Here is a 21,539-nt window from a genome sequence, read left to right on the forward strand (position 1 = left end):
TTTCACTGCATTCTCTGAGCATTATAAATAATATAATAAAGTAATTCTATAGGCCAGTATGATTATGCCAATACCAAATTGAAATAGCTTTTTGGTTTTTTGCAACTTTCTCACAGTTTAAAAAAAGTAATAAAAGTTTAAATCACCCTTCTTTTGCCATATCTATAATAAAAAAATCTAAATCATAAAAGAAAAATACATATTTGGTATCACCGCGTCCGTAAAAGTCCAATCTATCAAAGTAGTGCATTATTTACCCCGCACGGTGAATGTGGCTCAAACACATGCAGAATCCCCAAAAGCTATCCGATTGTGTGAGACCGGGCTAAGGTAGTTCGCTACCTTTTTATCACATGACTGGGGGCAGCTCAACGAGGCCATCGGTCACTGCTCCAGGCTCTCGGAGACCATTGGTAACCGGGACCAAGGAGATTTAAAATTTCCCGGGCTCCCCGACTCCTGCGCATGTGTTCGACATTTTGCCTGTGGCGCAGGAGACAGTTACGGTCCATGGAGGATGATCGCGTTGGGGCTCAAATGTGGAAGCCCCCGGTAAGAATTTTTTATCTCCTCTCACCGATCGCATCAGTGAGAGGAGATGAAACTTCAGCTTTTTAAAAAAAAAACTTTTATGTGATTGCCATTATCCATTGGAAAACGGCTATCACGTGACCAGTAACCGCACACCGCGGCCCCCTGTGACATCCATATATATATATATATATAGATAGATAGATAGATAGATAGATAGATAGAGAAATATATACCAAAGATATTAAACTACTGTTTTATATTAAAACTTGTGTTTCAGGTGTGCAACTGGCGAGGCGTGGCAGGAGATCCTATTAGCCTGTTCTTTTGGTAAACTCTGTGACCCGGAGTCAGATTTCCTGCCTGGTGAAGAGTATACATGTGGAACAGGTTTTGCATATTTTTATTTTATAAGTTTCTACATGCTCTGTGCATTTTTGGTAAGTACTTTGAAAAAAAAATCAGCTTTTCCATACTACCACTATTTCTTTTTAGGATTGATTCAGATTTTTAAAAAATGTATCTGTTTTGCAGATTATTAATCTCTTTGTTGCTGTGATCATGGATAATTTTGACTACCTGACTCGTGATTGGTCAATCCTTGGTCCACATCACTTGGATGAATTTAAAAGGATATGGGCGGAGTATGACCCAGAGGCAAAGTACGTAGTTAGAATTATATGTCTATACATAAAAGTAGCCTGTGCTCAATGCTGAATTCATGAATGGGTGAGTGCTGCCTCTGATTGGCTGAGCGCAGAGAGCAATCAGAGGTAGCTTTCAGCTGCCATTTAATAGCTGAGAGCTCCCTCTGATTGGTCACAGTGCTCATCCAATCAGAGGCAGCCCTTTCAGCAGGCAGGGATTTTAAATCCCCGCCTGCTGATTACTCCTCAGAGCAGTGCAGGAGAAGACTGGACCCAACTTAGCCCCAGCAGCTGAAGAAAGGTATTTTTTTTTCAATTATTTTTATCACCATGTTTCTAGTTTTTCAGGGAAGGGCTTATATTTAAAGCCCTTCCCTGAAAAACAATTACAAGATGCTGGCAGCTGGATCCCCTACCGCATCTGTCATCTGTGACAGCTGTGGTAGGGAATTCTTCATTCCCAGCAGGGATGAAGAATTCCTTTGCTGCATCTGTCACAGATGTGGCAGGTGCAGCAGGGAATTCTTTTTCCTCGGGGGATGAAGGAAACATCTTCCGCATGCTGCAGATGTGTTATTCATCCCCCACGGGGACACAGCAACGGCGGACAGGTAAGTATTTTTATTTATTTATTTATTTTACACTAAAATTCTTGTTTTTCAGGGAAGGGCTTATATGTAAAGCCCTTCCCTGAAAAACAATTCAGGGGTGCCGGCAGACCATTGCCTTCAATGGAGCTGTCATCAGCAGCCGCAGCTCCATTGAAGGCAATGCGCGGACCTTCATACACGTGTGTTTTTGTGCGTACATAGGTGCACACCTATGTACGCACAAAAACATGCTCGTGTGAAGCCACCCTAAAACTGCGTCCATTAATAGGAGCCTTCCTTAAAAATTTCTGCCTGGAGTTCATCTTTTCACTGCATAAGCCACAGTGAAAAGCAGATAGGTTCCATGGAGAGATTGTCTTCTCCTTTCAGGTACAAGATGCTTTTGCATTACAATTTGTCTACTGTTTTATACATTATAACTGCTTAATCATATGCCTTATGCTCCAAGCTTTGCATCCAAGATGTTATCAATCTGACACCCCTCACCATCTGAAGTAGCCAGCTTCATTGATGAAAGGTTCAGAATCAACAAGCCTCAATTCCCTAGACAATGATGATGGTATCACAGGATTAACAAGTCTCAACAGATTAATGGCAATACAATGCATATGGACAGAGTTTAAACAAACCTATACAAACTGAATTGTAGTTAATACAATTAACATTGTTCTGGTAATTGTAGTTGATTGAATTAACATTTTAACTGTAGTTAATTTAATTAACATTTAAACTTCACAGTGAAGTATCTCACCTTGCCTCTGGTCTCTGCTTGTATATGTCCTGTGTGAGTTGACAGGGAAATACTCATGTACTACCACTCGGTCACTGTGGTTTACACTTGGTTTCAAGAAAATATACTGGTAGAGGAATGTGGATGCGTCCAAATTCCTCTACCAGTATATTTAATTTAATTAACATTGTTTTGGATAACTAAACCTACACCAAACAGGTTTAATGTCCGCATGAGTGTTCATAGCGTTTCGTATTTAAGATACAAAATGGAGGATAAGGGAACATAAATAGCCATTTATATAGGCTTGCATTACAAAATGGAGGGCTACAAATAGCCAACTACATTTGCACCACAATCCACCCTTTGGCTATTTGTAGCCATCATACAACTATTTCATAATGTGATCAAGATACATAAAATCAACATACAATTTAGGGCTGGAATATACATTTTGACAAATGGTTTGATCTTCAAGTTCTATTAATGAATGATTAGCAACTTCCAATTGTTTCATTCCTCTTTATTACACTATTCTCTATCTTTTCATTTGCTAGCAACATAAAACAAATCTTGTCAAGTCTGGGCTCAAGGAAAAACAAAAATGGAAAAATCTAAACATTTATATGTTGAATACAAATGTCTCTTTATCTCAAGGTCTTCCTTCTCTTGATCTTCTTTGGACCCTAAATTTACAGGGTCGCTGATGCAGGGAAGCATTGAGGATTATTGTGCCGTTACTGATTTCCCTGGTTAGCCAAAGAACAGACCCTAAGCAGGAATCTGTCCCCGCCCATTACATTGGTGTCAATCAATCTTCTCCATACTCCATGTGCATGACTATAGAGCCGCTTTATTCTTAATAAATTCCACTGTTGCAGATGCCCTTTGTACACCATTTTGTTGCCCAAGGTCTTCAGGGACGAGCTATGATGCTTCGCCCTCCTTTGCAGCTAGTGGTTGGCATTCTGCAGAAGATCTGAGGTTCACTCCGGTGACAGTGTAGCAGCAATCAGGCACACTTGTCAGTTCTTCAGGCTCAGTTGCATAGTCACAGCATACGGACAAATGTGGTATGCACTTAGAGAAGATGAAATTTCAAATCACAATTGAAAAAGTCTTGGTGAAAATAACTAAGTTCATAAATTTACTCAGTCCCAAATAAACTTGATCCAGAATAAATCAGTCCATGGCAAATCAAACAAAACAAAATCACAATCTGGGGTCTTGTGGTACTTTTCTTAACCCCTTCATAAAAATAGATAAAACAAAAATCTGTAGGTCAAATTTATCTATAAAACAATCTCTGCCCAGAGTGACCTGATAAGTTTTCTGCTGTAGCAAATGAATATTTATAATATTCCTAATCCATCTTTATTACAGCATAAATAACATATGTACAGTATGTTAGGCTGTCCAGTGCAGATGGACCGGGAATCCCTATGCCAACCCTCTCCCGTGTCCCTACCTACTTGCCCCCCCTGGGCTAAGCCCCAGGGCGACAACTGGGCGACGGTGTCAGGGACCCCAGGAAGGAGAGACAGGGAAACAGACTAGCGGGAACCTGAATAGCTGACAGAACGCAACAGCAACCAAGGAATAGTCAAAACAGGCCGGGTCAGAACCAGAAAGCACGTGCGCAGTACAGAGGGATGAACCAGAGGCGAAGTCACAGTCAAGCAGAAGTCAGAACACTAAAAGTCAGGTCAATGATAGCGGGTGTGAGCAGAAGGAATCAAAAACTTTTGCTGTCTTCACGAATGCATCTATTCAATATGCAGTAGTTTTTTATCTACACAAATAACCATACATATGCTAAACCCCACATTTGTATTGTGTTCTGCATTGTCTCAGATGTGTAGGCACAAACCTGTTACCAGGATCCACAAACATTTAACATTTTACCTGTACACAGACAGACATTAGACATTGAACATGGATCCTACTTCAGCTAATATTCATAATAAAGACTGGGTTTTTTTTAACACACATGGGTTCTTCTGAACTCCATATGCACTGGAGCTCCAAAAAATGAAAATTCAAAAGAAAACCTTGTCTAAATTTAGGTTGTTCTTTTACAAAGGATAGTGAAGCAATGCTAAAACTGTCTATTCTATCTATTGTTTGGTGATATCATGTGTCAATGAATGACCAATGTTCTGCTCTTGTATTCCTGCAAACAAAAAAGTTATTAGCATTCCCTCCCCCAAACAAACAGTCTTAACATCTGCTCTGCAAAATAAAACCTATCATTAGAAAGAGAAAAAACATACAAAACATTTATTTTTCAAAACCAAGGATCTCAGCAAGCACATCCTTGCTGGAATATTTCTCCTGTTACCTTAAAAGGGAAAAGGAAAAACATAATGAGACAAACATCACATTAAACAAAAGATAATAGCAATCATTATACTCTTTCCACATTGGAGGACTTGGAGTTCTTTCAGGTACTTTTTTCCTGAATTCTTCCCTTGGGTCATAAAATCCCCTTTTCTCATACATTCTCCACGTCATCTGTACGGATCCCATCTATTTTCTCCCATGGGACTCCATCTTTTAATAAAACTGGGAACATATCTTTCCTTCTTACTCTATCTTGATTCTCTTGTGTTCTATTAGGATTGGGATTTTGATATTGTTGTGACTCCTCCTCTTTTTGTTTTAAATCTTTCGCCAATGATCTTACCTCTAAATATAAATCCTCTAACCTCGGTGCAGTGGCTTCTTCCGGCGACATGGAAGGAGGGACGTCTCTCTTGCCAAGTGACTCACTCCCCACTGTGGAATTTCTGAATCTTTAATCATTACCTTTTTATTTTGGGACCCCTGTTTCTTATTAAGCCCCCTTTCCTGGTACATCCTCCACATGTCTCCTGTGCTTATACAATTTATTGTGTCTCTCATGGCCCCATCTTTCAATAATGCAACAAACATTTCTTTCCCGGAAACCCGATTCTTACCATTAATACTATGTTCCTCATATCCTCTGTCCCTGTTAGAAAATTGCTGGGGGCCCCATTCTCCCAAATCTCCCAATTGTCTGACAGCCTCCAGGACGGCTCCTGTTTCCTGCGCAGTCTGATTCATCATAAAGCCATAATAAGAGATTTGTATTTCTAATAATTTTATTCCTCACACCCACCGGAAAGAGCAACTGTATCATTTCATCTGCATGTCCCACAACAATAGCTGTTTTCATCATCTATTCCTTAATACGCTAAATACAATCTCTTACCGTAAGCCACTGTCTATAATCAAAAGGCCAATCAGCTTCACTGGGATATTTCTCACTACACCCCCTGGCTGCTACAGCTAACACATTTGTTAACCCTCCTTGCTCAGTATAATCTCAGAATGCTGTTTGAATATTTGGCTCTTGACTAAGGGTGACAAACTTTTTCACATCCTGTGCATCCAAATTAACCTCTGACGCTCCCTGATCATACAGATATACGATCCAAGCTATTAAACTTTCTCCTGACTTCTGCTGAGATCTACAAATAAGATCAGTTATTTTTTGTTGGGAAAAATCTTCTATTGTGTTATTAAATTTAGTAGCTATTTGACCATTATCATATTTACCCGTTTTCTCCTAACAGCTGGTTTAGCCTCAACAGATAAGGAATCTACTTCTCTTTGTTCATCACAACACTCATCACTCATCAACCTCTTCACTACTGCTAGAATTCCAGATATTTCCATCCCATTTATCAGGGTCCCATTTAACCCATGCTTCAGCTATGGCCAAAGCAACTTTCCTTTTATTTACTCTTCGTCTTTTCTTACACTTATACTGAGCCACTTGTACTGCTGCCTTCTCAGCCACATTCTGATACCCCTCACATTTATCCATAATCAACTTGTTCTAACATTGTGCGATATTCAGTGCCCTCTCTGCATTACACAACTGCTTCTCTAATTCTTGCACTTGCACCAACAATCTCTCATTCTCTTCTCATTGCATACGGTAAGCTTTTAACAACATCAATCCACGTCTGGACACATTCATAAATTCTTTTTCTTTCCTCAATTTGACTTTTTGCAAACACGCTACCACATTCACTGGTTCTGCATCCTTCAAACACTTTTCCCATGATTCATTTAAACCCACACATTGTGACCACTCAGTAGTTAAAGTATTATAGGGAGCCTGCTCCCAACCTGGAATATCACACAATATTTTTATGGATTCCTAAAATTCCAGATTATCAGAATTTTGCTAACTATCAACCACTGAACCTTTTGCGTATCCTGTTCACAGCGCCAAATAATGTTTTGCCAACTAGAAAACAACAAGTTCGGATACGGCTTTAAAGAAGGACAAGTGGGTTGACACAACATAATTTATTAATACAAATGAATAAATGATAAAAATAAAGCAAAGTTACATAAAAATAGGTGATATTGTGTAAATGTTTACACTGATTCTCGACAGGTAAAATACATACATCAAATGATAAAACATACACACTTTACAATACAAAAGACTTACAAAGACATACTTACAACATAAAACTGCATCCGCTAATAGGAGCCTTCCTTAAACACTTCTGCCTGGAGTTAATCTTTTCACTGGAGAAGCCACAGTGAACAGCAGACAGGTTCCATGAAGAGATTGTATTTGCACCACAATTGGTTACTTGTTTAAAAATGCAAAATCAAGTGATTTTCGAAAATGTCATTATTTTTTTAAAAGTGCATTGCAAAGTGTGTACAGCTCCGGTACACAGAGCATATGAATATCATAGAGCAGGGTTTCCCACTCAAGACCCCCTCTATGAGCTGGAATAGACAGTCACTTTGTAAGAGTTGCACCCATTCTGGTGAATTTTAGGCTATCTTTGTATTACAGGATGGTCATTTATCTGAATGGTCTTCCCCTGCAAAATCAGCTGGTTCCAGAATGGGATGTGGGATGATTAATTGATTGCCCCATGCACTGCATACTGAAAGGGTGTTGTCTTTGACAGGATAACCCCTTTAGGGTGGATTCAGACGACCGTATATCGGCTCGGTTTTCACGCCGAGCCGATATACGGTGTCCTCATCTGCGGGGGGGAGGATGGAAGAGCCAGGAGCAGGAACTGAGCTCCCACCCCCTCTCTCCCTCCTCTCCACCCCTTTGCACTATTTGCAATGAAAGGAGGCGGGACGGGGGCAGGGCTAAGTTACAGGAATTAGCCCCGTCCCTGTCCCGCCTCTCCCCATTGCAAATAGGGCAGAGGGGCGGAGAGGAGGCAGAGAGGGGGCGGGAGCTCAGTTCCTGCTCCTGGCTCTTCCATTCCCCCCCCCCCCCCATCCCCTGCAGAGAGAGACGACGTATATCGGCTCGGCGTGAAAACCCGGCCGATATACGTTCGTCTGAATCCAGCCTTACATAGAGCCACCATTTCCTGCACAGAACAATGCACATATAAATAGTTGCATTTATCACATTGCAATAACAATTAAAGGGTTGTGCAAAAGCAGCAAAAATAGCACAGTCATTTAAAGTGCCAGTCTTCACTTTACCCACTTTTACCCTAAATTAACTGAGGAGGGCATCTTCTTTCCTTACAAAAAAATGTATCCTCCCTTATCTTAGATCTAATTTGGTTAAACACTACACTTTCTCATGAAATCCAATACAGTATTACAATCTGCTAGCAAAAAAAGCTGATCACATCAGTCACTGTGTATTCCACTAATCACTTATGACTATCAGTGACCTCCCCAACTGATTTTTTTTTTTTCACATCATGTGTGGACATCCCCTAATGTGCTAATTTTTATGGGCTTGCCTGCACAAGAGCAAAAATTAGTCTGCCACACATGTGCAAGAGAATCAGGGAGGTGAGATTGAGCTATTGGGTATACTGGGAGTCATCAGATTGCAACAGATACTATCTCCTTGAAGACAGTCAGTATAAAATATTAGAGCTGAATTTAATATTCAGACCTTTTTTTCTTTTCTTCTAATACTTCCCTGATAATGTGCAGCAGGGGATACAAGTGAGGTATATATTAATTTCAACCAATGAAACCCATATTGCATAATGCACAACGGTGATATATTTTTCAATCCTTTACTCAGGGGCCGAATCAAGCATTTAGATGTTGTTACTCTTCTGAGAAGAATTCAACCCCCTTTAGGTTTTGGAAAATTTTGCCCTCATCGTGTGGCATGTAAGGTAAGCAAGAAACACTTTTTAAAATTGCAGAATTGATCCATGATTGATTTAGCTGCATCGTGTGATCAGCATTTTTAAACAATATACAAAGTAACATTTATTTGCTGCAGTAATTACAGTAGCAACCAAAAGATAGAACTGTAGTATGTTAGAATGTTAAAGGGCCACTCTGATTAAGGCACATTTTTAGAACCCTGTCCCTCTTGTTAGATTGCCTGTCACACTCTAGAGGTCTTTGCTGTGATTTGCAATCACTTCCTTGTAGTGCAGCCCCCTGTCTGATGCTTAGCAGGCATCTCTCAAAAATCTCTTGAGAGTGAGATTTTTTACTTACACTTACAAATCAATTCCTTGATGCATCAACATGGCATTACCATTTTTGCCTGCTGGGGCATGGGCAGTTTAATTATCATTACTTTCTTTATTCTTCTGAATAAGCTACAGACCATACCTATATAGTCTGGAGGGTGAGCTGTGATCTCCTTCATTATAACTGTGCTAAGACACAATACCTGTTTTGCTTAATCAGTACTGTGCACATGAGCAGTGCTGGCCAGTCAGATCAGCATGTGTTGTCTTAGACTAGCGATACATACTATGCACAGTATGCATAGGATAGTTAGAGAAACGGTTCGCCCATGTTTGTTTCTGCAGGCCTGGAGGGTCACTGTTGCTGTGCTAAATGCAGAATGCACAAGAGAATAAGAAAAAGATCTTCCTTAAAAAGAATGACTTATGTATATTCTTTTCCTTATTAAAACCAGATAGAGACACATATTCCATTCTTCTAATGCTTTTTTATTGTGATTGTTTTTTTTTTAAATTCTGTAGTCTATACATGACTCAGTATATACACATAGAGGCGAGGTAGATTCTCCTCAGTATATACACATAGAGGTGAGGTAGATTCTCCTCAGTATATACACATAGAGGTAAGGTAGATTGTCCTCAGTGTATACACATAGAGGTGAGGTAGATTCTCCTCAGTATATACACATAGAGGTGAGGTAGATTCTCCTCAGTATATACACAGAGAGGTGAGGTAGATTCTCCTCAGTATATACACATAGAGGTAAGGTAGATTCTCCTCAGTATATACACATAGAGGTAAGGTAGATTCTCCTCAGTATATATACATAGAGGTGAAATAGATTCTCCTCAGTATATATACATAGAGGTGAGGTAGATTCCCCTCAATATATACACATAGAGGTGAGGGAGATTCTTCTCAGTATATACACACAGAGGTCAGTTATATTCTCTTTAGTATATACACACAGTGGTGAGGTTGATTATTCTCAGTATATACACGCAGAGATGAGGTAGATTTTCCTTAGTATATACACACAGAGGTGCGGTAGATTCTGCTTAGTATATACAGATAGTCAGGGTGGTCACAAAAAAAATCAATGTTCAAATTTTTTATGGGGGAACCTCCCAAAAGTTGCCATTTGGTAAGATAGTTTCTGGTCAATTGGATAACGTTAACCTGTGCCACATCAACCTTGAAGTTACGATTTTAGACAGGTTTTGTTAAAAAAAAAATCACAGTTCTACCCAGAAAACAAAAACTATTTGTCCTAGAAACCTGATTATGGTCTCATCTATATATATAAAATTGAATGTATGCGTGCGTGTCTGCGTGTCTGTTTGTCCTTTATGCGCTACTACAACATTCATCCGATCGCCATGAAACTTTGGGAAGTTGTTGAGTACACTCCTGGGAAGATTATAGGCATAGTACATTTATGCTACAATAAATCGTGCGCGTGCGTGCGTCGTCGACAGTTACGCCCCCCCCCCCCACATAGATCGTTCGATTTCCATCATTGCCACTAATTCTCTCCCTTCCCGATGTTGTAGAAACATGAAATTTGGCACGAGCATTGATCATGTCATAAATAGGAAAAGCTAATGGGTTCCAGCTTGATTATTCAATTCTAAGCGCCAAAGAATTAGCGTCCAAATTTTACATACGGAATCTAATTTTCTCGCTTCCCAATGTCATGGAAACTTGAAATTTGGCACAAGCATTGATTATGTCATAAATAGGAAAAGTTAATGGGTCCCAACTCGATTATTCAATTCTATGCGCCAAAGAATTAGCGTCCAAATTTTACGTACGGAATGTAATTTTCTTACATAGACACTTGAAATTTGGCACGGGCATTGAATATGTCATAAATAGGAAAAGCTAATGGGTCCCAACTCGATTATTCAATTCTATGCGCCAAAGAATTAGCGTCCAAATTTTACGTACGGAATGTAATTTTCTCACTTCCTGATGTCATATATATATATATATATATATATATATATATATATATATATATATATATATATAAATGAATGTATGTCTGTCTGTCTGTCCTTTATGCATTACTACACCATTCATCCAATTGCCATGAGACTTTGGGAAGTTGCTGAGTACACTCCTGGGAAGATTATAGGCATAGTACAACTACCCTACGATAGGTGGCGCGCGTGCGAGCATCGTCGACAGTTATGCCCCCCAGACAAAGATCTTTGATTTCCATCACAAGCACGAAAGCAAAAGGCATTACGAGCAACGGGAGGCGTGTTCAACCACAAAATGATGCATCCGCCGAACGTTTCGCAAGACAATTGCTGGATATTGAGAATGCTGAGGTAAAATGAAAGCTGTGCTGTGATTGGTTGCTATTTCTTATACTGCTGAGGTAACATGAAAGCTGTGCTGTGATTGGTTGCTACTTCTTATACTACTGAGGTTGCATGAAAGCTGTGCTGCGATTCATTGTTATATATTATACCACTGAGGTAACATGAAAGCTGCGCTGTGATTGGTTGCTATTTTTTATATTGCTGAGGCAAAATGAAAGTTGCGCTGTGATTGGTTGTTATTTCTCTTACTGCTGAGGTAACATGAAAGCTGCGCTGTGATTGGTTGTTATATTTTATACTGCTAAGGTAACATGAAAGCTGCGCTGTGATTGGTTGTTATATATTATACCACTGAGGTAACATGAAAGCTGCGCTGTGATTGGTTGTTATATATTATACCACTGAGGTAACATGAAAGCTGCGCTGTGATTGGTTGTTATCTAGATATATAAAAACGAATGAATGTATGTCTGTTTGTCTTCGCAGCAATGCGCGACGGGTAAGCTAGTCTATATATAAAAATGAATGTATGTCTGTCTGTTTGTCCTTTATGCATTACTACACCATTCATCCAATCGCCATGAAACGTAAAGTTTTTGAGTACACTCCTGAGAAGATTACTGGCATAGTACAACTATCCTACGATAGGTGGCGCGCATGCGAGCATCGTCGACAGCTATGCCCCCCCCCCGATGTAGATCGTTCGATTTCCGTCTCCAGCACGAAAGAAAAAGGCATTACGAGCATCGGGATGCGTGTCCAACTACAAAATGATGCATCCGCCGAATGTTTCTCAAAACAATTGCTGGATATGTGTAATGCTGAGGAAAAATGAAAGCTGCGCTGTGATTGGTTGCTATTTCTTCTACTGCTAAGGTAACATGAAAGCTGCGCTGTGATTTGTTGCTATTCCTTATACTGCTGAGGTAACATGAAAGCTGCGCTGTGATTGGTTGCTATTCCTTATACTGCTGAGGTAACATGAAAGCTGCGCTGTGATTGGTTGCTATTTCTTACACTTCTGAGGTAACATGAAAGCTGCGATGTGATTGGTTGCTATTAGAGATGAGTAAACGTACTCGTTTAGGGCAATTTCGCAATCGAGCATCGCTTTTTTTGAGTAACTGACTACTCGGGCGAAAAGATTTGGGGGGCGCCGGGGGGCGGGGGCGGCATGGTGGAGCAGGGGCTAGCAGTGGGGAACAGGGGGGAGCTCTCTCTCTCTCTCCCCCCACTCCCCTCTGCAACCCCCCGCTCACCCCCAGCGCCCCCCGAATCTTTTCGCCCGAGTAGGCAGTTACTCGAAAAAAGCGATGCTCGATTGCTAAATCGCCCTAAACGAGTACGTTCGCTCATCTCTAGTTGCTATTTATTATACTACTGAGGTATAATGAAAGCAGTGTTGTGATTGGTTGCTATTTCCTATAGAGCTGAGGTAACATGAAATCTGCGCTGTGATTGGTTGCTATTCTTTATACTGCTGAGGTAACATGAAAGCTGCGCTGTTATTGGTTGTTATTTCTTATACTGCTGAGGTAACATGAAAGCTGCGCTGTGATTGGTTGCTACTTATACTAATGTGGTTACATGAAAGCTGTGCTTTGATTGGTTGCTATTTCTTATACTGCTGAGATAACATGAAAGCTGCGCTGTGATTGGTTGTTATATATTATACTGCTGTGGGAACATAAAAGCTGTGATGTGATTGGTTGCTCTTTCTTATACTGCTGAGGTAACAAGAAAGCTGCACTGTGATTGGTTGCTGCTACTTATACTACTGAGGTTACATGAAAGCTGTGCTGTGATTGGTTGCTATATATTATACTGCTGAGGTAACATGAGAGCTGCGCTCTGATTGGTTGATATTTCTTATACTGCTGAGGTAAAATGAAAGCTGCACTGTGATTGGTTGCTATTTCTTATACTGCTGATGTAAAATGAAAGCTGCTCTGTGATTGGTTGCTATTCCTTATACTGCTGAGGTAATATGAAAGCTGCACTGTGATTAGTTGCTATTTTTAATACTGCTGAGGTAACATAAAAGCTGCGCTGTGATTGGTTGCTATTTGTTATACTGCTGAGGTAAAATGAAAGCTGTGCTGTGATTGGTTGCTCTTTCTTATACTGTTGAGGTAACATGAAAGCTGCGCCGTGATTTTTTGCTATTTCTTATACTGCTGGAGTAACATGAAAGCTGCGCTGTGATTGGTTGCTATTTCTTATACTGCTCAGGTCATATAAAAGCTGCGCTGTCATTGCTTGCTATTTCTTATACTGCTGAGGTAACATGAAAGTTGCGCTGTGATTGGTTGTTATTTCTTATACCACTGAGGTAACATGAAAGCTGCACTATGATTGGTTGGTATTTCTTATACTGCTGAGGTAACATGAAAGCTGCGCTGTGATTGGTTGCTATTTCTTATACTGCTGAGGTATACTGAAACCTGTGATGTGATTCATTGCTATTTTCTATAGTGCTGAGGTAACATGAAAGCTGCGCTATCGCTGAAAGTGCTGCCAGGAAAGATCACATGGGGACCTCATCAATAACCAATCTGCTGCAGCAAGATGAATGTCATCATATAGCACATATGCAGAAGATACATAAGGATAATATAGCCTGCTTCTAGCACCCATGTATCTCAGTGATCGCTGCATTCTTTGCTAGGGGGCGTGACCAGCCAACCCTAGCTGTCACATGACATGTCACATGACATACTATGACAACCCTGTAAACCGGCTGTCAGGCTTACCGCATAATATAACAGTGCGAGCACAGCGGGCGCGCTAGGGTACTGCTGTTTCTTGACTGCAGTAGCAACGCTGGAGGGGCGCCATTGGTGGGCCAATGCTATCGTTCGAAGTGCCGCTGGGATGGATCACATGGGGACCTCATGAATAACCAGTCTGCTGCAGCAAGATAATTGTCATTATATAGTGCATATTCAGAGTGTCAGGGGGCTAGGGTCCGGGCACCTGGAAGCCCCGGAAAATTACCCGCAACCCCTGTCCCTACCTACCTGCCTCCCTAGGCTAGGCCCTAGGGCGACAGTCCCTAACCTCACTAGGGATTTGGGGCAGGAGTCAGACTTAACAGACAAACAAGGTACACACAAAACACAGGGCAGGTCTGGCAATCCGGGTCGTCAACAGAGAATAACGCAGTACAAGGGGTCAGGTGAAGACAAGGTCAGGTCCAAAGCAAGTGGGTCAAAAGCCAGGAATGCAATCCAATAACACTGGTGTAGCTTGGAGACAAACATACACGGGCACTTGCTGGAGGAAACTGCGATGTTTAAAAGCTGTTAGAACTCCCGCATCGGCAGCTGATTGGGGCGGAGAGCCTGACAGCAGGAGGAACCAATAACAGGCTGCAGGAAGGAAACACCCCCAGGCACTTGTACAACAAATGGAGATAGAGCAGCGCACCCGGGTGTCATGGCAACAGGACGTGGCACGGACAGCACCTGCCGCTTCCCTAGCAACCCGGCTGGCAATCGAAGCACGTGGCCAGGGGTGGAAACCAAGACCGGGGCTCCCCTGCGCCTCACCCCCACAGCCTGTATATTAGGACCGGTGGTGCGGAAATGGAGACTCCGATAGGCGGTGGTCTTGAAACAGAGGATACATAAGGATAATGCAGCCTACTGTTTCTAGCACCCATATATCTCGGTAATCGCTGCATTCTTTGCTAGGGGGCGTGACTGGCCAAACCTAATGGTCACATGTCATATGTTGCGTGATAGGTGGTTTCACTATTACTACTCAGTATTACTACTGGAGGCAGTGTCGTCACTATTACTACTGGGGGCAGGGTCAGTAGACAGGTGGTGTCAATATTACTACTGGGGCAGCTATTGGGTATCCCTATTACTGCTGGGCAGATATTGGGGGGGTTACTATTACTGATGGAGAAATTATTGGGCGTCACTCCTACTGCTGGGGCAATTATTGGGGGTCACTCCTACTGCTGGGGCACTTATTGGGGGTCACTATTACTGCTAGGGAAATTATTGGGGTCACTATTACTGCTAGGGCAATTATTGAGGGTCACTCTTACTGCTGGGGCAATTATTGGTGGTCACTATTACTGCTGGGGCAATTATTGGGAGTCACTATTACTGCTGCGGCAATTATTGGGGGTCAATATTACTGCTGGGGAAACTATTGGGGGTCACTATTTCTGCTGTGGCAACTATTGGGGGTCACTTTTACTGCTGTGGCAACTATTGGGGGTCACTATTACTGCTGGAGCAATTATTGGGGGTCAGTATCGCTGCTAGAGCAATTATTGGGGGTCACTATTTGCTGGGGCAACTATTGGGGTCACTATTACTGCTGGGCAGTTATTGGGGGGTCACTATTACCCATGGGGCAATTATTGGGTGTCACTTTTACTGCTGGGGCAATTATTGGGGGTCACTCCTACTGCTGGGGCACTTATTGGGGGTCACTATTACTGCTAGGGCAATTATTGGTGGTCACTATTACTGCTAGGGTAATTATTGGGGGTCACTATTACTGCTGGGGCAATTATTGAGGTCAATATCTCTTTTAGGGAAACTATTAAGGGTCACTCTTACTGCTGGGGCAATTATTGGGGGTCACTTTTGCTGCTGGGGCATTTATTGGGAGTCACTATTACTGCTGGGGCAACCATTGGGGGTCACTCTTACTCCTGGGGCAATTTTGGGGGGTCACTCTTACCGGTGGGGCAATTATTGGGGGTCACTTTCTTTGCTGGAGCAATTATTGGGGGTCACTATGTCTGTTGGGGCAACTATTAGGGGTCACTATTACTGCTGGGGCAATAATTGAGGGTCACTATTACTGCTGGGGCAATAATTAGGGGTCACTATTACTGCTGGGGATATTATTGTGGGTCCCTCTTACTGATGGGGATATTATTGTGGGTCCCTCTTACTGCTGGGGCAATTATTGGTAGTCCTTATTACTGCTAGGGGAAAAAATAGTCAGTCACTATTACTGCTGGGGCAATTATTGGGGGTCGCTATTACAGCTGTGTTATTTATTGGGGGTCACTACTACTGCCGGGGCAACCATTGGGGGTCACTCTTACTCCTGGGGCAATTTTTTGGGGTCACTCTTACCGTTTGGGCAATTATTGGGGGTCACTATCTTTGCTGGAGCAATTATTGGGGGGCACTGTCTGCTGGGGCAACTATTGGGGGTCACTCTTACTGCTGGAGCAATAATTGAGGGTCACTTTTACTGCTGGGGCAATAGTTATGGGTCACTATTACTGCTGGGGATATTATTGTGGGTCCCTCTTACTGCTGGGGATATTATTGTGGGTCCCTCTTACTGCTAGGGCAATTATTGGTAGTCCTTATCACTGCTGAAAGAAAAAAATTGTCGGTCACTATTACTGCTGGGGCAATTATTGGGGGTCGCTATTACAGCTGTGTTAATTATTGGGGGGCACAATTACTGCTGGGGCTACTACTGGGGGTCACTTTTACTGCTGGGGCAATTATTGGGGGGCACTATTACTGGTGGGGCAATTATTGGGAGTCACTAATACTACTGTGTTATTTATTGGGGGTCACTATTTCTGCTGGGACAATTATTGTGGGTCCCTTTTACTGCTGGGACAATAATTGGGGGTCACTTACTGCTGGTGCAACTATTTGGGGTAATTCTTACTACTAGGGCAATTATTGGGGGTCACTTTTACTGCTGGGGCAATTATTTGGAGTCCCTATTACTGCTGTTTTAATTATTGGGGATCACTATTACTGCTGGGGCAATTATTGGGGTCACTCTTACTGTTGGGGCAATTATTGGGGATCACTATGTCTGCTGGGGCAACTATTGAGGGTCTCTATTAATGCTGGGGCAATTATTGGGGGTCACTATTACTGCTGGGACAACTACTGGAGGTCACTATATCTGCTGGGGCAATTATTGGGTATCACTCTTACTGCTGGGGCAATTATTGGGGGTCACTTTTACTGCTAGGGCAATTATTGGGGGTCACTATTACTGCTGGGGCAATTATTGAGGTCAATATCTCTTTTGGGGAAACTATTGGGGGTCACTCTTACTGCTGGGGCAATTATTGGGGGTCACTATTACTGCTGGGGCAATTATTGGGAGTCACTATTACTGCTGGGGCAACCATTGGGGGTCACTCTTACTCCTGGGGCAATTTTTGGGGGTCACTCCTACCGGTGGGGCAATTATTGGCGGTCACTTTCTTTGCTGGAGCAATTACTGGGGGTCACTGTCTGCTGGGGCAACCATTGTGGGTCCCTCTTACTGCTGGGGATATTATTGTGGGTCCCTCTTACTGCTGGGGCAATTATTCGTAGTCCTTATTACTGCTAGGGGAAAAAAATTGTCAGTCACTATTACTGCTAGGGGAAAAAAATTGTCAGTCACTATTACTGCTGGGGCAATTATTGGGGGTCGCTATTACAGCTGTGTTAATTATTGGGGGGTCACAATTACTGCTGGGGCTACTACTGGGGGTCACTTTTACTGCTGGGTCAATTATTGGGGGTCACTATTACTACTGTGTTATTTATTGCGGGTCACTATTACTGCTGGGACAATTATTGTGGGTCCCTTTTACTGCTGGGGCAATTATTGGGAGTCACTATTACTGCTGGGGCAACTATAAGGGGTCACTATTACTGCTGGGGCAACCATTGGGGGCCACTCTTACTCCTGGGGCAATTTTATGGGGTCACTCTTACCTTTGGGGCAATTATTGGGGGGCACTATGTCTGCTGGGGCAACTATTGGGGGGCACTATGTCTGCTGGGGCAACTATTGGGGGTCGCTCTTACTGCTGGGGCAATAATTGAGGGTCACTTTTACTGCTGGGGCAATAGTTATGGGTCACTTTTACTGCTAGGGCAATTATTGGTAGTCCTTATCACTGCTAGAAGAAAAAAATGTTGGTCACTATTACTGCTGGGGCAATTATTTGGGGTCTCTATTACAGCTGTGTTAATTATTGGGGGTCACAATTACTGCTGGGGCTACCACTGGGGGTCACTTTTACTGCTGGGGCAATTATTGGGGGGCACTATTACTGGTGGGGCAATTATTGGGAGTCACTAATACTACTGTGTTATTTATTGGGGGTCACTATTACTGCTGGGACAATTATTGTGGGTCTCTTTTACTGCTGGGATAATTGGGGGTCACTTACTGCTGGTGCAACTATTTGGGGTAATTTTTACTGCTAGGGCAATTATTGGGGGTCACACTTACTGCTGGGGCAATTATTTGGAGTCCCTATTACTGCTGTTTTAATTATTGGGGATCACTATTACTGCTGGGGCAAAAATTAAGGGTCACTCTTACTGCTGGGGCAATTATTGGGGTCACTCTTACTGCTGGGGCAATAACTGGGTGTCACTCTTACTGCCGATGCAACTATTGGGGGCCACTATCTCTTCTCAGGCAACTATTGGGGGTAACACTGCTGGGGCAATTATTGGGGGTCACTATTACTGCTGGGGCAATTATTGGGGGTCACTATGTTTGCTGGGGCAACTATTGGGGGTCAGTTACTGCTGGGGCAATTATTGTAAGTCCCTCTTACTGCTCGGGAAATTATTGGCGGTCACTCTTACTGCTGGGGCAATTATTGTGGGTCACTATTACTGCAGGTACAACTATTGGGGGTCATTCTTACTGCTGGGACAATTATTGTGGGTCACTTACTTTTACTGAGGCAACTATTGTGGGTCACTCTTACTGCGTGGGCAATTATTGGGAGTCACTATTACTGCTGTGTTAATTATTGGGGGTCACTATTACTGCTGTTAATTATTGGGGGTCTCTATTACTGCTGTTAATTATTGGGGGTCACTATTACTGCTGGGGCAATTATTGGGTGTCACTCTTCCTGCTGGGGAAGTATTGAGTGTCACTCTTACTGCTGGGGCAATTATTGGGGGTCACTATTACTGCTGGTGCAACTATTTGGGGTAATTCTTACTACTGGGGCAATTATTGAGGTTCACTATTACTGCTGGGGTAATTATTGTGGGTCCCTATCTCTGCTGGGGCAATTATTGGGAGTCACTATGTTAATTATTGGGGGTCACTATTATTGCTGAGGCAACAATTGGGGGTCACTCTTACTGCTGGGGCAATTATTAAAGTTCTGTCACTAAAAAAGAAAAATGCTATACTTATCTATTCCTCCTCCATCAGTCTACTTACCAGATCTTCACCTCCCTTATCTTCTCCTGTCTCCTGCAGTCCAGGGGGTCACTTCACCTCCAGCTGCCTGATTATTCTCCTTCCTGTGAGGTTACGTACATTTGGTTGGCAGTCTTCCGACCTGACAGGCAAATCAAGGGGCGATTACTCCCTACTGATCCTCCTCGACCTCTCAGCAGCATTTTACACTGTTGACCACAAGCTCCTCCTCAGTATGCTTCGCTCCATCGGCCTAAAGGACACTGCTCTCTCCTGGTTCTCCTTCTACCTATCTGACCGCTCCTTCAGCATCTCCTTTGCTGGCTCTACCTCCCCTCCTCTTCCCCTTGCTGTTGGTGTCCCCCAGGGCTCAGTCCTCGGCCCCCTCCTTTCCCCCATCTACGCAGCCCCTATTAGACAAACCATAAGGAGATTTGGCCTCCAATACCACCTCTACGTTGATGACACCCAGCTATACACCTCTTTCCGTGACATCTCTTCACCTTTCATCCAAAACATCACCAACTATCTGTCCACTGTCTCTAACACTATGTCCTTTCTCTACCTAAAACTAAACCTCTCTAAAACTGACCTTCTGCTGTTTCCACCCTCTACTTACCGACCTCATCCTGACATGTCCATCTCAGTGTGTGGCGCCACCATAACTCCCAGACAGCATGGCCGCTGTCTTGGGGTCATATTCGACCCTGATCTCTCCTTTGCCCCCTACATCAAATCTCTGGCCCGAACATGTCAGCTGCACCTCAAGAACATCGCAAGAATCCGCTCTTTTCTCACCGTGGACATGCTAAAAACGCTCACTGTTGCCCTCATCCACTCCCGCCTCAGTTATTGCAGCTCGTTGCTGTTCGGCCTCCCCCACGCTAGACTCTACCCTCTCCAATCCATCCTGAATGTGACAGCCAGGCTTATTTTCCTGTTCAGCCGCTACTCAAATGCCTCAGCCTTGTGCCAGTTACTGCACTGGCTGCCCGTTAAATACAGAATTCAATTTAAACTCACTACCTTCATACAGAAAAGCCCTCCACAGGGCAGTGCCACCCTACATTGCCTCCCTCATCTCAATCTATCATCCAGCCTGGGCTCTCCGCTCTGCTAACGAAACCAGACTAAGCGCCGCTTTAATTTAAACCTCTCATTCCTGCCTCCAAGACTTCTCCAGAGCAGCACCAGTCCTCTTGAACGCACTACCAAAGGCTATCCGGGCAATCCAGGACTCACAAAACTTCAGGCATGCTCTAAAAACGTACCTCTTCAGGGAGGCATACCACATCCCCTATACCGAACCCGTCTGTACTCCGCCTGATTATATGCTCCCTGACCTATTGACTGCAATCCCTGCTAGCCGCCATCAACTGCCCCTGCAGTCATACCGATTCTGCTGCCACACAGCTTAACGTCTGACCATTGTTTATGTGTATAGCATCCCTCACTCTCCACCTCGCCATACCATGCACATCTCCAGCCCCTTTACCTTCTGTATCACCCCATTATTTGTAGTATGTAAGCTCGTTGGAGCGGGACCCCCACCTCTACTGTTTCCATTAACCCCTTAGTGACCAAGCCTGTTTACGCCTTAATGACCAGGCCAAATTTTGCAAATCTGACACGTGTCACTTTAGCATGGAAAAAGACCAGAAAGGTTTTGCATATCCAAGCGATTCTGACATTGTTTTATCGCCACATGTTGTACTTTATTTAGGTGGAAAAAAAACACCGATAGAATTTGTGTTTATTTATTAAAAGCGCCAAAATTGGGAAAATTTTGAAAAAATCGTCATTTTTTCACATTTCCAACTGCAATATCTCAAATATGTGCAAACATAATATAGAAATTTTTGCTAAGATTTATATTTCCATCCGTTTACTTTATTTTGGGTGCACATTGGAAAAACTTTCGTTTTTTTTTTAACCATTTAGGAGACGTACAAATGTAACATTACTTTTCAGCAAATTGGGAAAATTTTGAAAAAATCGTCATTTTTTCACATTTCCAACTGCA

At 42.8% G+C, this 21,539-nt stretch overlaps 1 protein-coding gene across 1 annotated transcript in view; it reads left to right on the top strand.

Annotated features, from left to right (window-relative positions):
• Window positions 1–21,539, top strand: part of CACNA1S (calcium voltage-gated channel subunit alpha1 S) — a 1,022,072-nt gene that overhangs the window by 791,824 nt on the left and 208,709 nt on the right. The window contains exons 33-35 of the mRNA XM_066600322.1: window positions 812–971; window positions 1,066–1,193; window positions 8,593–8,689. Coding sequence (XP_066456419.1) covers window positions 812–971; window positions 1,066–1,193; window positions 8,593–8,689 — 385 coding nt within the window. The remainder of the gene's footprint in view (window positions 1–811; window positions 972–1,065; window positions 1,194–8,592; window positions 8,690–21,539) is intronic.

Source organism: Eleutherodactylus coqui, chromosome 4 (genome assembly GCF_035609145.1).
Source record: "Eleutherodactylus coqui strain aEleCoq1 chromosome 4, aEleCoq1.hap1, whole genome shotgun sequence".
Lineage (NCBI taxonomy): Eukaryota > Metazoa > Chordata > Amphibia > Anura > Eleutherodactylidae > Eleutherodactylus > Eleutherodactylus coqui.